At 47.7% G+C, this 20,823-nt stretch overlaps 1 protein-coding gene across 2 annotated transcripts; it reads right to left on the bottom strand.

Moving 5' to 3' along the window:
- Window positions 1-4,611: 4,611 nt before the first annotated feature.
- On the bottom strand, window positions 4,612-20,823 carry FAM71F1 (family with sequence similarity 71 member F1). Of its 2 annotated transcripts, none has more exons than XM_043589452.1 (8): window positions 20,519-20,823; window positions 19,684-20,076; window positions 18,404-18,588; window positions 17,036-17,288; window positions 12,257-12,378; window positions 9,745-9,788; window positions 5,973-6,140; window positions 4,612-5,218 (listed from the first exon to the last, which is right to left on the bottom strand). In XM_043589452.1, exons 2-8 carry the CDS (start codon window positions 19,930-19,932, stop codon window positions 5,205-5,207), a joined length of 1,035 nt encoding a protein of 344 aa, XP_043445387.1. In that variant the 5' UTR covers window positions 19,933-20,076; window positions 20,519-20,823; the 3' UTR covers window positions 4,612-5,204. The 2 variants fall into 2 exon arrangements, with proteins under 2 accessions (XP_043445387.1, XP_043445388.1); XM_043589453.1 differs by having other exon boundaries at window positions 9,745-9,782; window positions 20,519-20,816.

Genomic DNA, 20,823 nt, shown 5'->3' with positions numbered 1-20,823 from the left:
AGGGCTTTGCGTAGGCAGAGCAAGGAAAGTAGAAAAGAACTCTTACATACGAGAAAAGTTCTTAAAGTGGAAATAACAAGTCCTGGACCCAGTGACTGCTGAGATGACAGAAATGAAGAAGCACCCAGAAATGTAAAGTTTTAGTCATAGGAAACAGGGAGAATGAACTAGGTAGGTGGAAGAGAAATGAGTTGAGCTCAAGACATGGGAAATCTAAGATGATGGCAGAACACCTAAAAAGAGAGAGCCGATAGGCTGGAGGAGATCCTTAGAAGGGTCATTGGCCAGGAGGCAGCTGAGGGAGCCATGAGAACAAGTGAGCTTTCCGAGGAGAAGAAAGCACATCGAGCTTCGAGGGAGCCCCAGAGTTAGAAAGTAGGTGGAGGAGGAAGAGGACGCAAGGGGGGACGCACACAAGACATGCCACCTTACCTGCACCCAAAGCCCATTAGCCCTGGATTCTGTCTCTGGGAGAAGCACTGAGGGGATGTTTACGGCAGGTGTGAGGTCAACCTCAAAAGGCTGATGTTCTTGAGGCATTCCCTGTTCTGCCCATACGGTGCCACTAAGCATTTACTCCACAAATAAATGTATTGTTTCCTGTGTGCCAGATGCTGTTCTAGGCACTGGGAGACAGCAACAGACAAAATAGACCAAACTCTCTTATGGTGCTTGTGTTCTGGTATGTAGCTAATAATCCAGGTAAAAAAGCAAAATATATAGAGTGGGAGGTAGTGATAGGTGCCAAGGAAGAAAATAAGGCAGGGAAGGAGAGAAGAGAGCGCTGGGACTATCCAGAGTGGTGTTGTAATCTTAGAAAGAGTGGCCTGGGAAGGCTCATAAAGAGAGGGACATGTGAGTGAACATCCGGAGGTGGTGGAGGAACATTCCAGGAAAAGGGAACAAGAGTAAAGGCCCTGACCTGAAGCATGCTTGGAGTGTTTGAGAAGCAGCCAGGAGCCAGTTTGGCTGGACTGTGGTAATTAAGGAGAGTGGAGAAAATGAGGTCGGAGAGGAGGTAACAGGCGAGATGGTGGTGAGGAGGAGAGGGACACCACGTAGAGCCTTTAGGCTATTGTAAGGACTTTCCCTTTTCCTGTGGCTGAACTGGCTATTTACCAGACTCTTTCCTCTTCCTTCTGTGGACACAGCTAGGCTGCAGTGTGCACAGGTAACTCAGATCTGGCCAAAGGAAAAGTAGCAGGTGCGATGTCTACTTTTTAGTCCTTGCCGTACAAACCTGCCGCATGCCATTCTCCCAAGTTCTTTCTCTTTCTGTGGCAACCCTAGAAGCCGTGTATTGCAGATGGCCCGTCGCAAGATGGAAGGAGCCCAGGTTCTTGTTAAACAATCGCTCACGGAGGGCGCCTGGGTGGCTCAGTTGGTTAAGCATCTGACTCACGGTTTTGGCTCCGGTCATGATCTCACCGTTCATGGGTTCAGGCCCCGCACTGGGCTCTGCGCTGACAGTGCGGAGCCTGCTGGGATTCTCTCTCTCCCTCTTTCTCTGCCCCTCCCCCACTCATGCTTGCTCGCATGTTCTCTCTCTCAAAATAAACTTAAAAAAAAACCCTGCTTACTGAACAGGGACTCCATTTGGGGACTTTTTCTGAGAAATAAACTTCTATTGGCTATTTTATGCCACTGACATATTAGAATTTATCTCTTACAGAGCTAGCATTTCCTTAACTGATGCAGATGGGAAGACATTGGAAGGTTTTGCAGAAAAATGATGTGATCTAAGAGTTTCACGAGGCTACATTTGGCTGAAGAGGGTGAGATTAGAAACAAGCCACCGTGATCTGGACTAGAGATACAAACTTGGGAGTCATTGGTTTATGTGTGATATGCAACCACAAACTTTGCTTTGGAGATGGTATAAGGGTGTTGATGAGAACGAATCAGCAAAGGAAACTGAGAAGTAAAATCAGTGAAGGAGGAAAGCCAAGAGAATACAGTGTTCTAGAAGCCAAGTGAAGAAAGCATTTCAAAGACAAAGGAGTAGCTACATATGTCACATGCTGGTAACAGTAACATGAGGACAGATTAGCCGCTGACTTGAGCAATAGGGGGGCAGGTTTGGTGGGGAAGTGGGTTCAAAAGCCTACTAGAGGGATTCAGGACAGAATAGGAAGCAAGAAATTGGAAACCCTTTCAAGGAGTTTGCTTTAGAGGGGTAGAGAAAATTGGAGCAGAGGGGGAGAGGGAGCGAGAGAGGTTTTGTTTTATTTTCTTCTACAAGCAACACCAGTTTTATTGCTGTTGGGAGGGATCTAGGAGCAAGGATAAAGCTGATGTAAGAAAAAGGGAGAATTGCTGGAGGAGTGTCCTTGGGTAGAAGAGATGGGATAAGATCTAGTACTGAAGGGGAAGAGTTGAACTTTGCTTAGAACTCAGACAGTTCTTCCATAGTAACAAGGAGAGAAACAAGATCTACGGGTCTGGTGCCTGGTAAGTGGTGGACATGGTCATGAGAGCTTGGAGTTCTCTTTCAGTTGCTAGCCACTATGTTCTCGGTGAAAAAGGAAGCCGAGGGGTGCCTGGGTACCTGAGTCGGTTAAGCGCCCGACTTGGGCTCAGATCATGATCTCGCGGTTCGTGAGTTTGAGCCCCACATCGGGCTCTCTGCTGTGAGCACATGGGTCCTCTGTCTGCCTTTCTCTCTGCCCCCCACCCCCTCTGGTAGTCACTCTCTCTCAAAATAAATAAATAAACTTAAAAAAAAAAAAAAGGAGGGGCACCTGGGTGGCTCAGGCTTTAAGCGTCTGACTTCAGCTCAGGTCATAATCTCATAGTCTGTGGGTTCAAGCCCCCACTCGGGGCTCTGCACTGACAGCTCAGCGCCTGGAGCTGAGATTCTGCATCTCCCTCTCTCTCTCTGCCCCTCCCCCGCTTGTGCTCTGTCTCTCTCCCTCTCAAAAATAAATAAACATAAAACATTGTTTTAATAAAACAATAAATAAAAAGGAAGCTGGGTCATCAGAAGGCACTGGGGGTGTGTGTGTGAGGCAAGAGGTATGAAGTAGCCATTCAGCAGTCACAACAGATGAGGGACGCATAGTATGATCTCTGGGCAACATTAAGGACCCTCCTGAGACTTGAGATGACGACTTGGAGGTAAGACGGGTGGGTATGTCCCATGGTTTTCTCCAAGCAAGTTTTGCAGCATGATGGGAGCATGGAGTTGGCAGAACTGGACTTAGCCAAGTGAATAAAATAAAGTGGAAGAGACACAAGGTGTTGAGGGTGCATGCTGAATATAGAATACGAAATCGAGGCTGGAGGGGAGGGAAATGAGGACACGAGGAGGGTGAGGAACCGTGGAAACCCAGAAGGAGCAGAAGATTGTGGTGGGTGGAAGGATTATTGGACTCAGGGAAAGAGGGGAGGCAGTGGAGGTGGAGAGTGGGAGTAATGGGGGAGGGGTGCAGTTATTAATGACAGACTCCAGGATAGAATCATGGGAGCCAGTGGCCGATGAGAGTAGTGGGCAGGGTTACTGGGCAGCAGCTCAAGGAACAGTGACCAGGGCGTGGGGGGAATCATCTAGGTGGATACTGAAATCACCAAGAATTAGGACAGAACAATTAGAAAGAGCGGTGGTGATCCAGGAACTGACTTTTTAGCCCTCCGACCATTTCAATCTGAAAATTACTCCAGTGAAGGAAAAGACCTTCCTAGAATATCTTAAAACAAAGCAAGACACCTGAAAAAAGTTTTCCACTTGGAAGTCTGGGCAGCTTTTTGGAAACGCTCATAGCCTGTTTTTTACTGAATATGAAATATTGTACATTTTATTTTATTTTTATTTTTTTATTTTTTTTAATTTTTTTTTCATCGTTTATTTATTTTTGGGACAGAGAGAGACAGAGCATGAACAGGGGAGGGGCAGAGAGAGAGGGAGACACAGAATTAGAAGCAGGCTCCAGGCTCTGAGCCATCAGCCCAGAGCCTGACGCGGGGCTCGAACTCACGGACTGCGAGATCATGACCTGGCTGAAGTCGGACACTTAACCGACTGCGCCACCCAGGAGCCCCGAAATATTGTACATTTTAAACAAAGAGGCCAGTCCATCGGCCAGCTGACAGACACTCCTTTGTGTCTCCCTTGACCTATAACTTGTGAACCTCTGACTTTACCTTTGCTTTGACCCTGGAACCTCTGACTTCCCCATGCTTTGAGGCTGTACCTCCTCTCCGCGGAACCGCTAGTTTAATCAGCACGCATGAGGTATGTCGACGTTTCATGGGGGTGTCATATGCAAAAGAAATTGAGCCGGTGCTGGTAGGACTGAGGCACAACAGCAAACTTAGAAAGTCTGACCACAAAAAGAGAAATTCCCCCCACCTCACACAACTTACACTGCCTCCTGCAGGAAACTGCAGTCTCAACCCCAAACCACTTGAATCGCCGAGGCTAGGCTAGCAAGTCCTAAGGAAGGAGGCGCAAAGCGTGAATCAGAAAAGAGGGACAACGACGATGATGACCACCACCACCACCACCACCACCACCAAAAACTGGCAAAAAAGGAAACTTAAGGAGAGGCTCTTGGCTGGAATGAGTTTCTGGCCCCTCCTATTTACCCCGAGTAATCTGGACCGAGAAGAAAAGACATTTCTCTTTTGGTTTATGGCCTTACTTTCAAGTTTTAAATTAGGTAAATAGAAGCTTGGTGAGGCATCTCTCAGTGGTGTGTTTCTTCTCTTATCCTCTCCAGCTTCTTTTTCAGGTCCCTCTGTTTCCTTCTGTTACTGCCTCGCCGCGAGATCTCCCCTCTTCTCGGACTTCCTCCCTCCACCTCCTCTCTTCGCCTCCACTTTGGTCTCTTCCACGTCTCCTCCGGTCCTGCTTCCCTTTCCTTCCTTCTCTCCACCTCTGGGCCCTGGCCCTTCTGAGAGCATGTCTTCTTGGGCTCGCTCTGGTGGCGGGATGGAGGCTAGGTGTGGTGACAGGTGGCGGTGCGGACCCCGAGTACGTGGAATTACGTACTAGAACGATGCAGGAACAATGCTTCTCACCCGGAGCCGTGCTCGCAAGTGGTTCTCCAAGGAAAGGCTATGCTATCAGCGTGAGATGATTCTAGTGTTTCCTTAGTTGCAGCTTTCTCCTCCTCCACATCCAGATAGAGTCCCTCAGAAAGCTGAAGGCGGCAGAGTGGCATTGGTGAGGGCTGCATAGATTCTCCCCAGAATGAAAGGGTGGTTCAAATACAATTTCCTGTTAGTGTAGGAGAGAAAGATGTCCCATGAGCAACAGCTTGCCTAAAAAGCTCTTCTGTGGGCACGTAGATATGCTATTTTTTAAATTGTCAACTATTAATAACAAGTACTTGTAAGAGTTAGTGCTTTATTAATAATATTTGACTTGAGAAAACACAAACCACTCCTCCCTTCTCTGGGGATCATCTCTGGTCAAGCAGAGACACATGGGAAGTACTTAACGAATATTTGCCAAATGAATATATGGATGGATGGACGAGCCTTGGAATATGGAAAGATAAGAGCTGGGCTCCAGAGAAGTATCACCTCCACCCCACCCGTTTTGGCCTTGCTCCTTCTCACTCTCTGCAGAAGGTTGGGGCTCCCCGAGAGCTCTGGAAAGGCAAAGGGAGAGCCGGCTTCCCACTCCCTCAGGGGAAGAGCCCCAGAGGCACTCCCCCGCACAGCGGGGGAGAAAGCAGGGCTAGCCACAACTGTGATGTCCTGGTCTCTGTCCCTTCAGGGCCACTTGCAGGAATTCCCAGGGGCCTCTGCGGGCTTTGCAACTGCCACATTTAGGGTTTCCACTCAGCCCAGTTGGAGGTAGAGAACAGGGCGGAAACAAAGATGGTGAACTTGCCTTTGGCTGGCACCCCCACTCCCACTCACGGCCTCCTGGAATCACCCCCAGGATCCTAGGACCTGACCCCGGGCCTGAGGTGGAACCCCAGGCCTGTCCCACGAAGGCGGTCAGATTAATCCCATCACCTTACCTATGAGTGGGGACAGCTGTGGCCCCGTGGAGGCTGCCAGGGTGCTGAGGAGTGAAAGGGGCTGCGGACCCGAGGGGTTCTCTCTTTCCCACTCTCCATAAGTGAACGAGTCCCTCCAGCTGAGGTCTCGGGTACAAGGGATGCTGTCTTCACTGGGAGTATCTTTCTCTAGGTTAAAAAGGGAATGCATTTGTTTGTACTTTAATTCACAGAGCAGTCTCACGGGTTATGGCCAACACGTGTAGGGTGCTTATTATGGGCCAGATATGGTTCCAAACAATCCCATGTATTAATGCCCTTTTAATCTTCACAACAACCCCGAGAGGTCAGTGCCGCTCTAGTCTCCATTTTCCTAGGAATCTGAGGCCCAGCGAGGTTAACTTGCTTACCTATGGTCATGAAATGAGGAGTCAGATCCAGAATTCAAAGCCGGAATTCAAAGCTAGGCAACAGAGCCCCTGTTTTAACCATCCTACCATTTGAACAAGGCAGTGCCAGTAAAAGGAGAGAACCCATGTGGCTTGGAGAGGATCACTGAGTGAATTTCCCCCAGGAGATTCAGCTAGCTGAACTGGCAACGGCCTGGAACCCAGATGGCCTTAGGCCAGAGCCTGTTGTTGGTCCACTTGGCTTCAGCCACTCAAAGGGTGGCTTGCAGCCCGGCAGCTTTGCCATCACCCGGGAGCATGCACAGTCTCGGGCCCACACGGATCTACTGACTCGGAATCTGCATTTTTTTTTAAATTTTTTTTTCAACGTTTTTTATTTATTTTTGGAACAGAGAGAGACAGAGCATGAACGGGGGAGGGGCAGAGAGAGAGGGAGACACAGAATCGGAAACAGGCTCCAGGCTCTGAGCCATCAGCCCAGAGCCTGACGCGGGGCTCGAACTCCCGGACCGCGAGATCGTGACCTGGCTGAAGTCGGACGCTTAACCGACTGCGCCACCCAGGCGCCCCGGAATCTGCATTTTTAACAAGATTCCCAAGGGACTATTTGCACGTTATAGCTTGGGAAGCCCCGCAATACGCCCCACCACCCACACCGATGGGGAGTTGAAAGGTTCAGCCACACAGGTAAGCTTTGGGATGCTGGTTTTTCCCAATGTAGCTCTCTCCTTCTTTTCATCCAGAAGTTCCAGGAGGCTGAAGTGTGACTATCCTTCCAAACTCAAAGGGTATGCTACCTGGCCCACGGAGGAAAGACGGTTCTTCAGTTTCAAGGAAAGAGAAGGGTCCTGAGGACATCCTAGGATAATTCATCGAAAACAGCCTTGGGAATGCTCGGGAGTGGTAGTCCCCATGGCACACGTATCCTCTGACTCTGAAACTGAAATATTCTGTCTTCCTCAACCATAATCCCATGGGGTATGTTTTGAGCGTGGGTGTGTGATTGAATGTAAGTGTGAAAACATTCAATACAATGCATCACTGTTGTATTATCTGTCACGTGATGGGAGACAGGATTCTTAGCCTTGGGGAAAATGTGGGCCAGCTCTACTCACCGTTTAGAATAGGGGCTGTGAACTGGCAGCCTCCAGGCTGAATCTGGTCTGCAGATACCTTTAGTTTCCCCACTGTCAGCCTATGCTGTGCTTTAGCATTTTTATGGGGCAGGGTCACATAAAAATCCAGATTTGGGGCTTTTCTTGAAAACTCAGGGTATCAGTCGGTTAAGCGTCCGACTTCAGCCAGGTCACGATCTCGCGGTCCGGGAGTTCGAGCCCCGCGTCAGGCTCTGGGCTGATGGCTCAGAGCCTGGAGCCTGTTTCCGATTCTGTGTCTCCCTCTCTCTCTGCCCCTCCCCCGTTCATGCTCTGTCTCTCTCTGTCCCAAAAATAAATAAACGTTGAAAAAAAAAAAAAAAAGGAAAGAAAACTCAGGGTATCTGGCAACACCAGATCTGTGTTCCAGCATGGTGACAATTAAAGGCTCCACTGAAACCTTCACTTTGTCATTGTCACTGTCCCTGCCATGTCCTATTGCCTCCTCAGTGCTGACCTCCAGGTGTCAGCCCAGCTGTTGTTTAACTTACAGTGGAGTTGAGAGATAAGTCAACCATTTCTCAAAAAAAATTTTTTTTTACTGTTTATTTATTTTTGAGAGAGAAAGAGAGAGAGAGAGAGGATGTGAGCAGGGGAGGGGCAGAGAGAGAGACCCACAGAATTGGAAGCAGGCTCCAGGCTCTGAGTTGTCAGTGCAGAGCCCGACGCGGGGCTCGAACTCACGAGCTGTGAGGATCAGGACCTGAGCCGAAGTCGGACGCTTAACCGACTGAGCCACCCAGGTGCCCCGTAAGTCAACCATTTCTTATATGACACCTAGACTCTCCAGACGTTTGAGTCGTAATCCCTGGTTTGGACGAAAGTTGGTAGAGCTTCTCTGGGATCTACACGCTCCTCTAAATTCCTAACTGTGACATTCCGGTTGCCTTCTGAGCCAATGTGGAGGGATAACTTATTAGTGGTGTGGTACACGGATACTTATGGAAGCCCTATTGTGTTCTTAGCCCTGTGCTTGCCACGGCAGCTAAATAGTTCAGAGGCATGAAAAGAATGAATGTTGGTTGAAGAGATAAGACTTAAGCCTATGGTGGGGCGCCTGGGTGGCTGCAGTCGGTTAAGCGTCTGACTTCGGCTCGGGTCATGATCTCAGTTTGTGAATTCAATCCCTGCGTCGGGCTCTGTGCTGACAGCTCAGAGCCTGGAACCTGCTTCAGATTCTGTGTCTCCTCCTCTCTGTGCCCCTCCCATGCTCCCCCTCTGTCTCTCCATAATAATTAAATGTTAAAAAAAAAAAAAAAAGACTTAAGCCTATGTAGCAATTAGGGAATAATGTAAGAGAGGTTATGACTAAGGTAAGATTTATCCGGAAGGACAGGTAGGATTTAGGGTGGAGCAGACGGGATGAATAAGGCATAGAGAAGCATAGCCAAGGCTTGACTGGAGCAGATTTGGGCTGGAGGAGACGAGGCACGGACGGGGCTTCTATTTGAGGGGGAGAAAGTGAGCGGGTGAGATGGGTAAGAGGGGAAGTTTATGCAGGGTCATGCAGGCCAAAATGAGGGGATCTGGGGTAAACAGAACCTGGAAATTCATGGGGAACCGGCTGCTGTTTCCAGAATGTGTCATGCTCTCTCACACAGACCCTGTCTCCTCCTAACATGCCCTGCCTCTTCCGCTTCGGCCAGCCCTGCCTGTACTCATTCTCCCTGACTCAGCTCAGACGACCCCCCCCCCCCCCCCCCCGCCTTCCTGAGCAGCTTCCTGGGAGGAGTGAGGGACCCCAGGGGTGAGTTTTGAGTGTTGCCTAGATATAAGAGTTTTTGTGACTTTAGGATTTACCCATCTGACTCCACCAAATTGTAAACGCTTTCCAGGGGGGGTACTGTGTCTCTTTCTTCATTGTGATCGGAAGCCTTCGACAGCGTTTGGCGCTTACCAAGGGCCCACTGCGTGTTTCTGAATGAGGAAATGGACGCACTCGTGGAACATGACCGCAGGCCAGGCATGAGCTGACCAGGTGAACTAGGGGAGAACCCGCGGGAGTAGAACTGAAGTAAAGAATATGGAGAAACTTCAAAGGAAGAAATTGGTAAGATTTGCTGCCAACTTGACTCTGGTGGCCAAAGAGCCTAGAGGAACTCACACGAAGGTACGGAAGGAAGACAGAGATCCAGGAAAGCTGGGGTGGGGAGCTGGAGGGGGAACTTATTCCTACACCTGTGGAGCAGAAAGTTCTCCAAGCAATGGGCGCCCCGTGCCCTCCGTTACCTGGGCCGTCCCTTTTGGTCTGTGTCTTTTTGCTGCTCCTGGAACTCCAGCCATTTCAGGATCAAGGAGATGAAGGTCAAAAGGAAAAGAACAGAGCATGAAACTCTCATTTCAAATCTTGTCTCTAGTTCTATTTTGCTTGATGCAAAAGCTTGCGAGGCAGATATAAATATGAAAAAGGCCAGCTGTGGCTACACTGGGTGGGTGCGATGCATGTTAAAGCACCAGAAGAAAAAATAGGGAAGGGAGAGGAGGGAGGGGGCTGGGACCGGGAGCAGTAATCCACGCCGATGATTTTGCTGAGGAGGAATGGGTGTGACTCCATCTGTTTGGGCCTTTGTCTCAGCCATTTATTTTTATTTGCTGTGAGTTGCTTGTTGTTGCCAATGTGCAAAAACTGATATAATTGCAACCAGACTAGAACCTGCCTGAATGAGGAGAAAAATCATCACTCGGGGCCTCGTCCCGGGAAATTAAAGAGAAGAAACCAAATGCCTGCACAAAGAAATTGTTGCGATAACAGTGCAGCCGGAAGTCATTTCCCCCTGTTTCTCACATCTCTCTGATCCATTTGGGACATGACAAGCCAGACTAGGTTGCCCCGGCTTCCTGGCTGGTCTCTCCACACTTACTCTCCCTCTCTTCCAACCAACTGTCGCTGAACAGCCAGCATGACCTTTCCAAAATGTAAATTGGATCACATCACTTCCCAGTTTAAAATGAGGCGAAGGCTCCCATTACACTGAAGTCTAAATTCATTCACATGGCTTCCCAGCCGCCGCTCGGCCCCTGCCCACTTGTTGTTTTGTTTTGTTTTGTTTTGTTTTGTTTTACATATATTTATTTTTGAGAGACAGAGAGAGACAGAGCGTGAGCAGGGGAGGGGTGGAGAGAGAGGGAGACACAGAATCAGAAGCAGGCTCCAGGCTCTGAGCTGGCAGCCCAGAGCCCGACGCGGGACTCAAACCCACGAACTGTGAGATCATGACCTGAGCCAAAGTCGGACGTTTAACCGACTGAGCCACCCAGGTGCCCCAGACCCTGCCCACTTGTACTTAGGTCCTTCCGCCACCGCTGCTTCCCCACTGGCCCTTCCTTCTCCTTCTCCGAACTCACCAAGTCTCTTCCTCAGGACGAAACCTCGTTTGTCCCCTTCACCTGCACAGCATTCTCCACCCTTTAGCTGGTTAGTGCCTAATGCTCCTACACTGCTCTGACCTTCTGGAAATATTAAAAGCTGCCTGTGCCAGAATTGGCCAACAGACCCCTAGTATCCCTTCTTCCCTTCTCCCTCGGGGACAGAGCATCTAATTTTGTTTTAGGCACATGATTATGTACTCTATGCACATTGATGAGTACGTTTCCCAGCTCCCTTGTAGTTGGGTATGGCCATGCGACTGAATTGTGGCCATGAATATAAACAAAAGCTATCCTTCCGCGGGGAAAAAAAAAAAAAATCCATGATTTAACATTTTGAGACAGTCACAAAGTTGTTTCAATCTATCTTGCTCTATTAGAGTCCAGGGGTCACCAGCTCAGCAATGCTACATTTTACCTAGAAATTTCTTAACTGCAGATCTCTGTGTGATACACAGCGTGACAACCTCCAGTACAAATTCTTTAGCAGTGGGCAACTAACAAGTTTTTTTCTTGTGTTAATACTTTACAGCTTCCAGCCCAAGTTAATGATACCGGTTAATATTGAGAATCTCCTTATGTCTGCCTCTAAATCTGCTGAGGACCCTGCCAAGTACTGATGCGTATGAGCTCATTTAATCTTACAATATCTGGATGAGGTTGGCACTTGTGTCTCTGAGTTGCTGGTCCCCGTTGTGACAAAAATCTTCTAAAACGTCATTTTTCTCTTCTGGTGACATTTAGCAACTGATTTCAGTTCTCTAGGACACCGGTTCCCACGTTATCTTTGTGCTCTGCTCGTGGTACCCTGTGATCTAAGTGCCCTCAACGCCTGTCTCACGTCAACCAATCTTAAGACTACATCCTAAGTCACCTGCACAACACAGGGACATTTCCTCAGGCATGGATAAGATGGGCCTGGACCATGGAGTTTTCCAGAACAGATTATACATTTAGAAAACAACCACAGAGGCTCCCTGAATCCCAGCAGAGGCCAGGTGAACTCAGTGAGTAGATAACGTTTGAAACAATGTTTTAGTTATTTCTCTGGAGAACTAGGAACTGGATTCAAAACAAGGTTTTGCTTTCCCACCTGTGCTACTAATGCATTCTTGTAATTGAAGAGTTACTTTTGTTTTTTTATAACATTCCTCCTCTGGAGTCAAGCCTACAGTGCTTGCTGTGTGGAGGAGAATAAGGCAAAGAGAACCGGCAAAAGGTTGGCCCTAGTCAAGGGTAAAGCCTGGGTACTGAGTGCAGCGTTCCATGCTCCTCCCTCTGCTCCTTTCCCAAGTTATTTGGTTTCTGGATCTCATGGCCCAGGCCATCTGGGCTACAGAAGGAGTGTCAGACTGGCCCAGTTTAAGTCACGTACCTTAACTGGCGGGGCTGGTGCAAGTCGGCAAAAATCTGAGAGAGTGCTTCACTTTCCCCCTTAGCCATCAGCTGCATGAGGCTCTCACTGGGCTGGGAGGCTTGGGGTGTCTTCTGTACTAACTAGATGGAGAAAAAAAGCAAAGCCAGGTGGTTAACGCCTTAGGGTGTCTGCATTTTCCTAATCGTGGTCCAGACCTGAGAGTGTTGGGGCTTAAACTGTTCGACTGGGCTGCCGGGTCAGCTGCTCAGAGAGGCAATTCTGAGGCCATATCTGTTTGTTTATACTCCCTGTATTCTTGTAAATATCCTTTGGTGCCTTAAGGATACTATAGTCATTGAAAACTTTAGACATCATTTAGTAGATAATCTTTTTCATCTTTTTCTCCTTCAAATTTTTATTTAAGTTCGAGTTAGTTCACACACAGTTGTAATATTGTTTTCAGGAGTAGAATTTAGTGATTCATCACTTACACCTAGTGCTTGGTATATAATCTTTTTTTTTTTTTTTTTAGTTTATTTATTTATTTTGCGAGAGAGAGTAGGGGAGGGGCAGAGAAAGAGAGAGAAATAGAGAATCCCAAGCAAGCTCCGCACTGTCACTGCCGAGTGGGATGCGGGGCCTGAACTCATGAACTGTGTGAGATCGTGTGTGACCTGAGCCGAAGCGGGACGCTTAGCCAACTGAGCCACCCAGGCTCCCCAATAATCTATTCTTATTAACATACCTTCTTGTGTTACTGAATAGCCTATTCTTATAAGCTTTAAAAAAGCTTATGCTGCTTGTTTCTAATTTTTTAATGTTCATTTATTTTTGAGAGAGAGACAGACAGACAGACAGACAGAGACAGAGCATGAGCACGGGAGGGACAGAGAGAGAGGGAGACACAGAATCTGAGGCAGGCTCCAGGCTCTGAGCTGTCAGCACAGAGCCCAATGTGGGGCTCGAACTCATGAACCGTGAGATCATGACCTGAGTCGAAGTTGGACACTTAACCGACTGAGCCACCCAGGTGTCCCTTGCTATTTGTTTTTATATTTAAATGTAGGGGGAATCAAATACCTGTTGTAAGAATTTAATGAATGGTTTAAAAATTAATTTCTCTAAGAAAAATCCCATTTTGAGCTGCTTTTTACACGAAGGTCAAATTGCCCTCTTTCTTGCTGCCTGTGATGTCCCCAAAGGCACTCTAGCTGTTCATACTCCTCACGTTCATTTGTTCATTCATTCATTCAGTATGTATTAGATGTCAGCTGTGTGCCACACACTAGGGATCGTGCTAAGAAGACAGAGAAAAACCCCTGCCTTCAAAGAGTTTATGTTCCAGCTCAAATTGGTCTCATGTCACATCTTAAGGCCTGGGGCAATGCCCAGGTGGCTTCACTGGTGAATTCTATCAAATATTTGAAGAAGTGGTAATACCAATTATTCACAAACTCAGAAAATAGAGGGGAGAGAGAACACTTCCAAAAGCATTCAATGAGGCTAATAGTACCCTAAGACCAAAGCCAGAGTATCACAAAGGTGTCCCAAGAAAACTACAGACCAATATCGCTAACGAACATAGATGCAAAAATCCTTGACAAAAACCGGGGTGCCTGGGTGACTCAGTTGGTTAAGCGTCCGACTCTTGATTTAGGCTCAGGTCATAATCTTGAGCAATCGAGCCCCATGTTGGGCTCTGCGTTGACAACGGGGAGCCTGCTTGGGATTCTCTCTATCTGCCCTTCCCCTGCTCATGCTCTCTCTCTCTCTCTCTCTCTCTCGCAAAATAAATAAAAATCAACATTTAAAAAAGATGCTAACAAACCAAATCCAATAACATTGAGAAAGGATTATACACACCATGACCAAGCGGAATTTATTGCAGGAACATGAAGTTGGTCTAACATCTAAAACTCAAGTAATGCAAGACACTGTATTAATAGAATAAAGGACAAACCACATGGTCATCTAACTGCAGAAAAAGCATTTGACATAATCCAATACCCATTCATGGTAAAAACTCTCAATAAACAGGGAATAGAAGGGAACTTCCTCAACATGATAAAGGGCAGCAACCAAAATCTCATAATGAGCATCATACTTAACGGAAGGCTGAATGTTTTTTTCCTAAGATCAGGAACAAGCCAAGTAGGCTTCAAGCCCAGTGTGGAGCCCAACGCAGGCCTGGCACTCACAACCCTGAGATCAAGGCCTGAGTTGAGATCAAGAGTCAGATGCTTAACGGATTGAGGTACCCAGGTGCCCCTACTTTTGCCACTTCTAACAAACATTGCACTGAAGATTCCGGGTAAGGCAATGAACCAATGGATCCTGACTAGAAATGAGGTAAAACTGTCTTTGCCTGCAAATGACATGTGTGTGGGTATGTGTGTGTATATGTGTGTGTAGAAAATCCCAAGGAATCCATAAAGCCTGCTATATCTAATGAACAAGATTAATACACAAAAACCGATTGTATATCTGTATACTATCAATGAAGGATGCAAACATGTTACTGAAAGGTACAAAAACATTAAGAGAAATTAAAGAAGATCAAAATAAATGGAAAGACATTTCATATTCATGTACTGGAAGGCTCAAGATCGATAAGATGGTAATTGGCTCCAAGTTAATATGTAAATTCAACAAGTTCTTGTAAAAATTCTGCAGGCTGTTTTGCAGAAATTGACAAGCTGATCCTAAAATTTATATGGAAATGCAAAAGATCTAGAATAGCCCAAATAATTTGGAAGAGAAAAAAATTTGGAAAATGTACATCACCCAATTTCAAAATGTCGTATAAAGTTATATTAATCAAGACAATGTGGTATTGGCCTAAGAATAAGCAAACAGATCAGTAGAACTCTCAATTAAGGACCCAGAGGTAAATCTTTAAATTTATGGTCAATTTATTTTCAAGAAAGCTGCTGGGACAATTCAATGGAGAAAGGATAGTGTTTTCAACAAATGGCGCTGGGACAATTGTGTATCCACATGTTAAAAAAAAAAAAAAGTACTTAGATTCTTACCTCACACCATACACAAATAGTAATTCAGAATAGGTTATAGACCTAAATGGAAGAGCTAAATCTATAAAACTTCTATAAGTAAAGATAGATTAGGGGCACCTGGGTGGCTCAGTTAAGTGCCCAACTTTGGCTCAGGTTATGATCTCCTGGTTCATGAGTTTGAGCCTGTGTCAGGCTCTCTGCTTTCAGTGTGGAGCCTGCTTCAGATCCTCTATTCCCCTCTCTCTTTGCCCCTCCTCAGCTCGTGCTCTGTCTCTCAAAATTGGATACACGTTAAAACAGCAACGTATGATTGCAAGTGACTGAGCTATTACTGTAGTACCTTTAGTAAATATTTCTTACCATAGATTAAATCTTTGTGACTTTGGGCTGAACAAAAAAGTCTTAGCTACAACATCAAAAGCCTGATCCATAAAAGAAAAAATTGATAAACTGAAGTTCATCAAAGTTAAACACTTCTGCTACACAAAGGACACCGTTAAGAAAACGAAAAAGAAATTTACAGACTGGGAGAAAATATTTACAAGACATATGTCTGATAAAGGATTTATATCTAGAATACACAAAGAACTCTAACGACTCAAGAAGAAGACAAAACACAATTTAAAAATGGGCAAAAGACTTGAATAGACATTTCACCAAAGAAGATACATAAATGACTAATAAGCCCATGAGAAACTCTCTCAAGATCATTAGCTATTCAGGAAACCCAAATGAAAACCACCGTACATCCACTAGAATGGCCTTACTAAAAAACTTAGATAACACCAATGTCGGTGAGGATGCGGAGAAATTGAGACTTTCATGCATTGCTGATGGGAATGTAAAATGGTGCAGCCATTTTGAAAAACAGTTCGTCAGTGTTTTTATTTTTTTTTAAAGATTTTTTTTTTCAATGTTTATTTATTTTTGGGACAGAGAGAGACAGAGCATGAACGGGGGAGGGGCAGAGAGAGAGGGAGACACAGAATCGGAAACAGGCTCCAGGCTCTGAGCCATCAGCCCAGAGCCTGACGCGGGGCTCGAACTCACGGACCGCGAGATCGTGACCTGGCTGAAGTCGGACGCTTAACCGACTGCGCCACCCAGGCGCCCCAGTGTTTTTAAAAGTTAAATAGAAACTTACTTTGAAGTCACATAAATATATGACCCAGCTATTGTATTCCTCGGAATGTATCCCAGACACATCAAACACACGTCTACGCAAACGCTTTGACACAAACGTTCGTATCGGCATCATTCATAATAGTCAAAATCTGGACAAAATCCTCATGTCTACCCACTGATGAACGGACATACAAAATGTGGTTATATCTGTACCGTGCGATGCGACTCAGCAGTGAAAATACTGATAGTCTGACTCTGCCAGAGTTGGCCTCATGCTACAACGCAGATGGGCCTGAAAAACATCACGCTAAGTGAAAGAAACCAGACACAAAAGACTATAGGGTGTAGGGTTCCATATATATGAAATGTCCAAGAACTATGAATTTATAGAGACTGAATACCGGTCAATGGCTGCCTAGGGCAGGAAATGGGAACATGGAAATTTTTAGGGTGATGAAGTATTCTGAAACTGGATTGCAGTGTAGGGGGCACAACTCTATACAGTTGCTGAGAAGTGTCGGACGATACCCTTAAAATGCTGGGTTTCATGACTGTAGACTCTACCTCAATAAAGCTGATTAGCAAAGGCCTAAGGCAGGGATCACCCTCACATACCAGCTCACCTAAACTCCACAGGCCAGCTCTGGTGCCCACTTACGTTCGAGTCTCCCGAGGGGCTGCAGCTGTTCTTGGGTACCAGACAGTGAGTGACAAGAATCCTAGGGTCTTTGGTGGTGATGGACAGGCCCTTCTGCAGAATCTGAACCAGTCGGATCCAGAAGCGGAAGACAGTCTCTGGATGGTCAGGGTGGAGCCTTAGGTAGTAGATCTTCTCAGTGACTGTCCTCAACCGCAGGATGCGTTGAAGCCGGTCACAGACCTGGAGCTCCACAAACTTCAGGGGGAGTATCCTGAAGCCACAAGGGAAGACACACATGGGCGACCCCTATTGCTTCTGATCCAACTCTCTCTTCGTTAAAATGAGGAGCGTCTCCCACAGGACTGAGGCTTTGGGGGGTAGGAGAGAGAGGGCTTGGCACAGTAGTGCTCCCACTTTGGAGAGATCAGCTGCACTTTGGAGAGATCAAGCTGGGGAGCTTGATTAAAATGAAGACGCCCGAAGATAGCCCCCGAAACTCAGATTCAGCAGGTCTGGGGTGTGGCCCTGAAATCTGCCGTGATTCTCATGCCGGTGTTCCCTGGGGTCCTGCTTGAGAGAGACAGCCCTGGAGTAAGGTGGCTGGGGTCAGAGGGTTTTTAGTTTCCTCCTTGACAGCATGCAGGGGACTTCCCTCCTCTGCCACAGAGTTGGCACATTCATCGGCCCTAATGCTTCAAGTACTCTTCGCAAAGGGGCTCAAGTTCAGGGGGCTGGCTATCGCCCCACGCAGAACATAAAGGCGAGGTTTGTCACTGAGTCAACAAGGAGACATCAAGCGGTTTACCTGGATTTCTGGGAAGATCTAGGGATTCTTGAGATATCCTACAGATTACTTGGAGAGCTCCAAACATCACGTAGACCTGTTTCATCCCAGAGGGGTGTGATGTCCCTGTATGTTACGGTTCTAAGTGAGACTTGGTTCTGCTCATTGTACTAGCAGGAACATTGAGAGGCAGCAAATAACTTGTGACTCAAAAATTATTGGAGTCAGTTGGATACCAAAGACTAGAACCCGTGTTCTCCCAAACGGTGCTCCATTTGCCCGACCTCAGTGCTTCCTTGCCGCTGGGCCCAAGGCGGAGGGATTTCCCATGAATTCAGCGCGGTGAGTGCAGCAAGAAGGGAAGTGGGCTGTTGACTCGCTTCTCATTACCGGCCACAGAACACTTCCCTTTGCCCCCCACCCCTTAGCCTTGACGCTCCCAGTGCACCCGGGCCTGGGCTACCGTCGCCTAAAAAATTAACGTCACTGCCAATGACTTCTCCGCTTCTCCCCGTCTTGAGTTGAGTCCCAAAGCAGCCTCCCGCTCTGGGTCTGCCCCTCCCTCGCCCGACTCCTCTTCTGTTCCCCTCTGTGTTGCTTACCTCTTCAGGATGATGTTTGGGGCTTTAGATGGTCTGTTCCATGTCTGGCTCTGTCCCTGGTGCCATTTGACACTAGCCATGAGGAGGATATTGGGAAGGGGCAGGCAGGGCACGGAGGAGGTCACCCCAACGGCCATGGTGTTGGAGGCTTTGTAGATGTCTATCCAGTTCCTGCCCTTTTTGACCTGCAAAGCAGTCCCGTGGGCACAGCCCTGAGCGTTTGGCAGAAGGAGCAGTGTATTTTAGCTGAGGGTTTCCCAACCCTGGCACTATGCACTTCGGGCTGGATAATTCTTGGTTTGGGGGAGAGGGGTCTCCTGTGCTCTGGGGATGTTTAGCAGCATCCTCGGCCTCTACCTACTAGAGGCCAGCAGCGATCCCTTCCCCACCCGAGTTGTGACCATCAAAAATATCTCCAGATGTTACCAAATGCCCCCTGGTGTGTGTGTGGGGGGGGGGGGTGGGTGCAAAATCAATGTTTGCTGAAACCACTGTTTTAACCTATATTGCTTACACGCCTATAAGAACCATAATCCCGGAGTTCCTGGACATGTGTTACATTTCTGTGACCCCTCCCCCACAGTTTCCTGGATTTTCTTAGACAGGGTTGTCTATAGGCCCTTTTTTGAGGGGCCCTATGATCTCCTTTCCCTGAACCGTAAGGTCCCGTGCAATCCCAAGGTCTGTTTATTCTGGGATCCAGCTGGCCTGAGGAGAACCCAGGCAAGGAAACAAAAATGCACCGAGTACCCTCATACTTAGGCCTTTGCTTCCTGTGTTTGCGTGTAATAACCAGGTCGGTCCAACCCCTTTTATAAGACAGGAAACTGGGATTCAGGGTGCGCCGGTCACTTGCACAATGACACCTCCTGATGAGAGAGCAGATTCTGAGCCCTGGTCTCTCCGGGTGCCCAGCTGCTGTTCTTTCACCAGTCAGCATTTCGGTCACAAACCCTCAAAGGGCAGCTCATTTCACTGCCTCTTTGTTCATGCCTTTGGGCTGACAGCCTGGAGGAGGAAGCAAATTGAGGGATTCGGATACCAGATCCTCTACTCAGAGCAGAGAACACCTGACCTCTTTCCCCACGATGGCAAGCGTCTCCAGAAGAAGCCTTGTCTGGGGCTCTGCAACGTCAGAGTCAGATGCATTCCAGGCCCACTAACTTCTCCTTACCTCCGTTCTCACTCCACGCCAGTCCCAGGGACAGACTCTCCCAGTCACACCTTGGGAACAGGTCTAGAAGAATCAAGGAGTGCCATTCTGCACGACCCAAGAGTACCTGGACAAAGTTGCTTTCAAACACCACTGAGTCAGGAAATAGGTTGAATTCTGGAGAGTGAACCATCTGGCAGAGCAATCCCTCCTCCACACCCAGGCCCACTCCAGGGTTTGGCTCCCCATCCACAGGCAAGAGGCCCCTGACTTCTTCCCCGGCATTCAGGGAGGGGAAGATTGGATAGGATCTCGTGACTTGCACTGTCTTCTTTGATTTCCACTGAGTCTTTCTCTGTGGAACTGATGACAACATTTCCGCACATGCTCAGGGGCCTACCGCAAGTTTGTCCTGGTAACTCTCTCTCCCCTCCTGGCCTTGGGCAGCCGGCCAAGGCCTGGGACCGCCAATCAGCTCACAATGATGAATGGATGACATCATGAAAAAACCAGGGCAGGCCTGCAGGAAAGGGAAACGCAGAGGAGCCTCCCTTTTCCTCCAGAGCGCTTTCACGGCTTGTTTATGCCCTCACGCCCCCCAGCCCCTGTCGGAACCGGGGACATAGTGCCCCCAGAACTTGCTGAGCAAGTGGTGAGCCAGGTAGAAAGCAAGGAAGGAAGGAAGGCTGTTGGCAGGGCATTTTCCTCCCTGCCTGTCAACCCTCTCTTACTCCTAATGCAACCTGCCGCAATCAGTTTTAAGGGCCGGTGTCTATTTAAAACCCAGCCCTTCAGAGCATTGCACGATGCGGGAGCACACATGCCCTGGTTTATCTGCAGGAGCCTGTTCCGTTTTAGAAGGAATCGCTGGGCTCCGTGCTCTGCTACGGCTGGGTGGTTACTTCTACAGGCCTTATTTTCCTTAGGAGGTAAAACTGAAGGAGAAGTAATCAGTTTCTTACCCAGAGGCTGGCTTTGTGAGGGTGCCAGCTGAGAAGAATAGAGCTGGGATGGGCGTTTCTGCTGAATCAACAAGCCATTCCCCTTCTCGGAGAGTGACAGCGTTCCTCATCCTGGAGCCAGAAGGTGCGAGAGCCCATATCCTGCGGTGGCTAGGTCAAGGGCAAAGAACCCAGCAGGCTGACCATTGTTCAAGTCCACTTCAGGGAGAAATTGTATTCTAATTTGGACAAAGTTCCAGAATTTACTAAATGATGTATTATCCATCAAAATCAAATATGGTCAATTTAGAAAAGCAATTTGATGG

The sequence above is a fragment of the Prionailurus bengalensis genome, chromosome A2 (assembly GCF_016509475.1).
Source record: "Prionailurus bengalensis isolate Pbe53 chromosome A2, Fcat_Pben_1.1_paternal_pri, whole genome shotgun sequence".
Classification (NCBI taxonomy): Eukaryota; Metazoa; Chordata; class Mammalia; order Carnivora; family Felidae; genus Prionailurus; species Prionailurus bengalensis.
The sequence above is the reverse complement of the archived record's forward strand: the minus strand, read 5'-3'. Positions and strand labels throughout refer to the sequence as shown.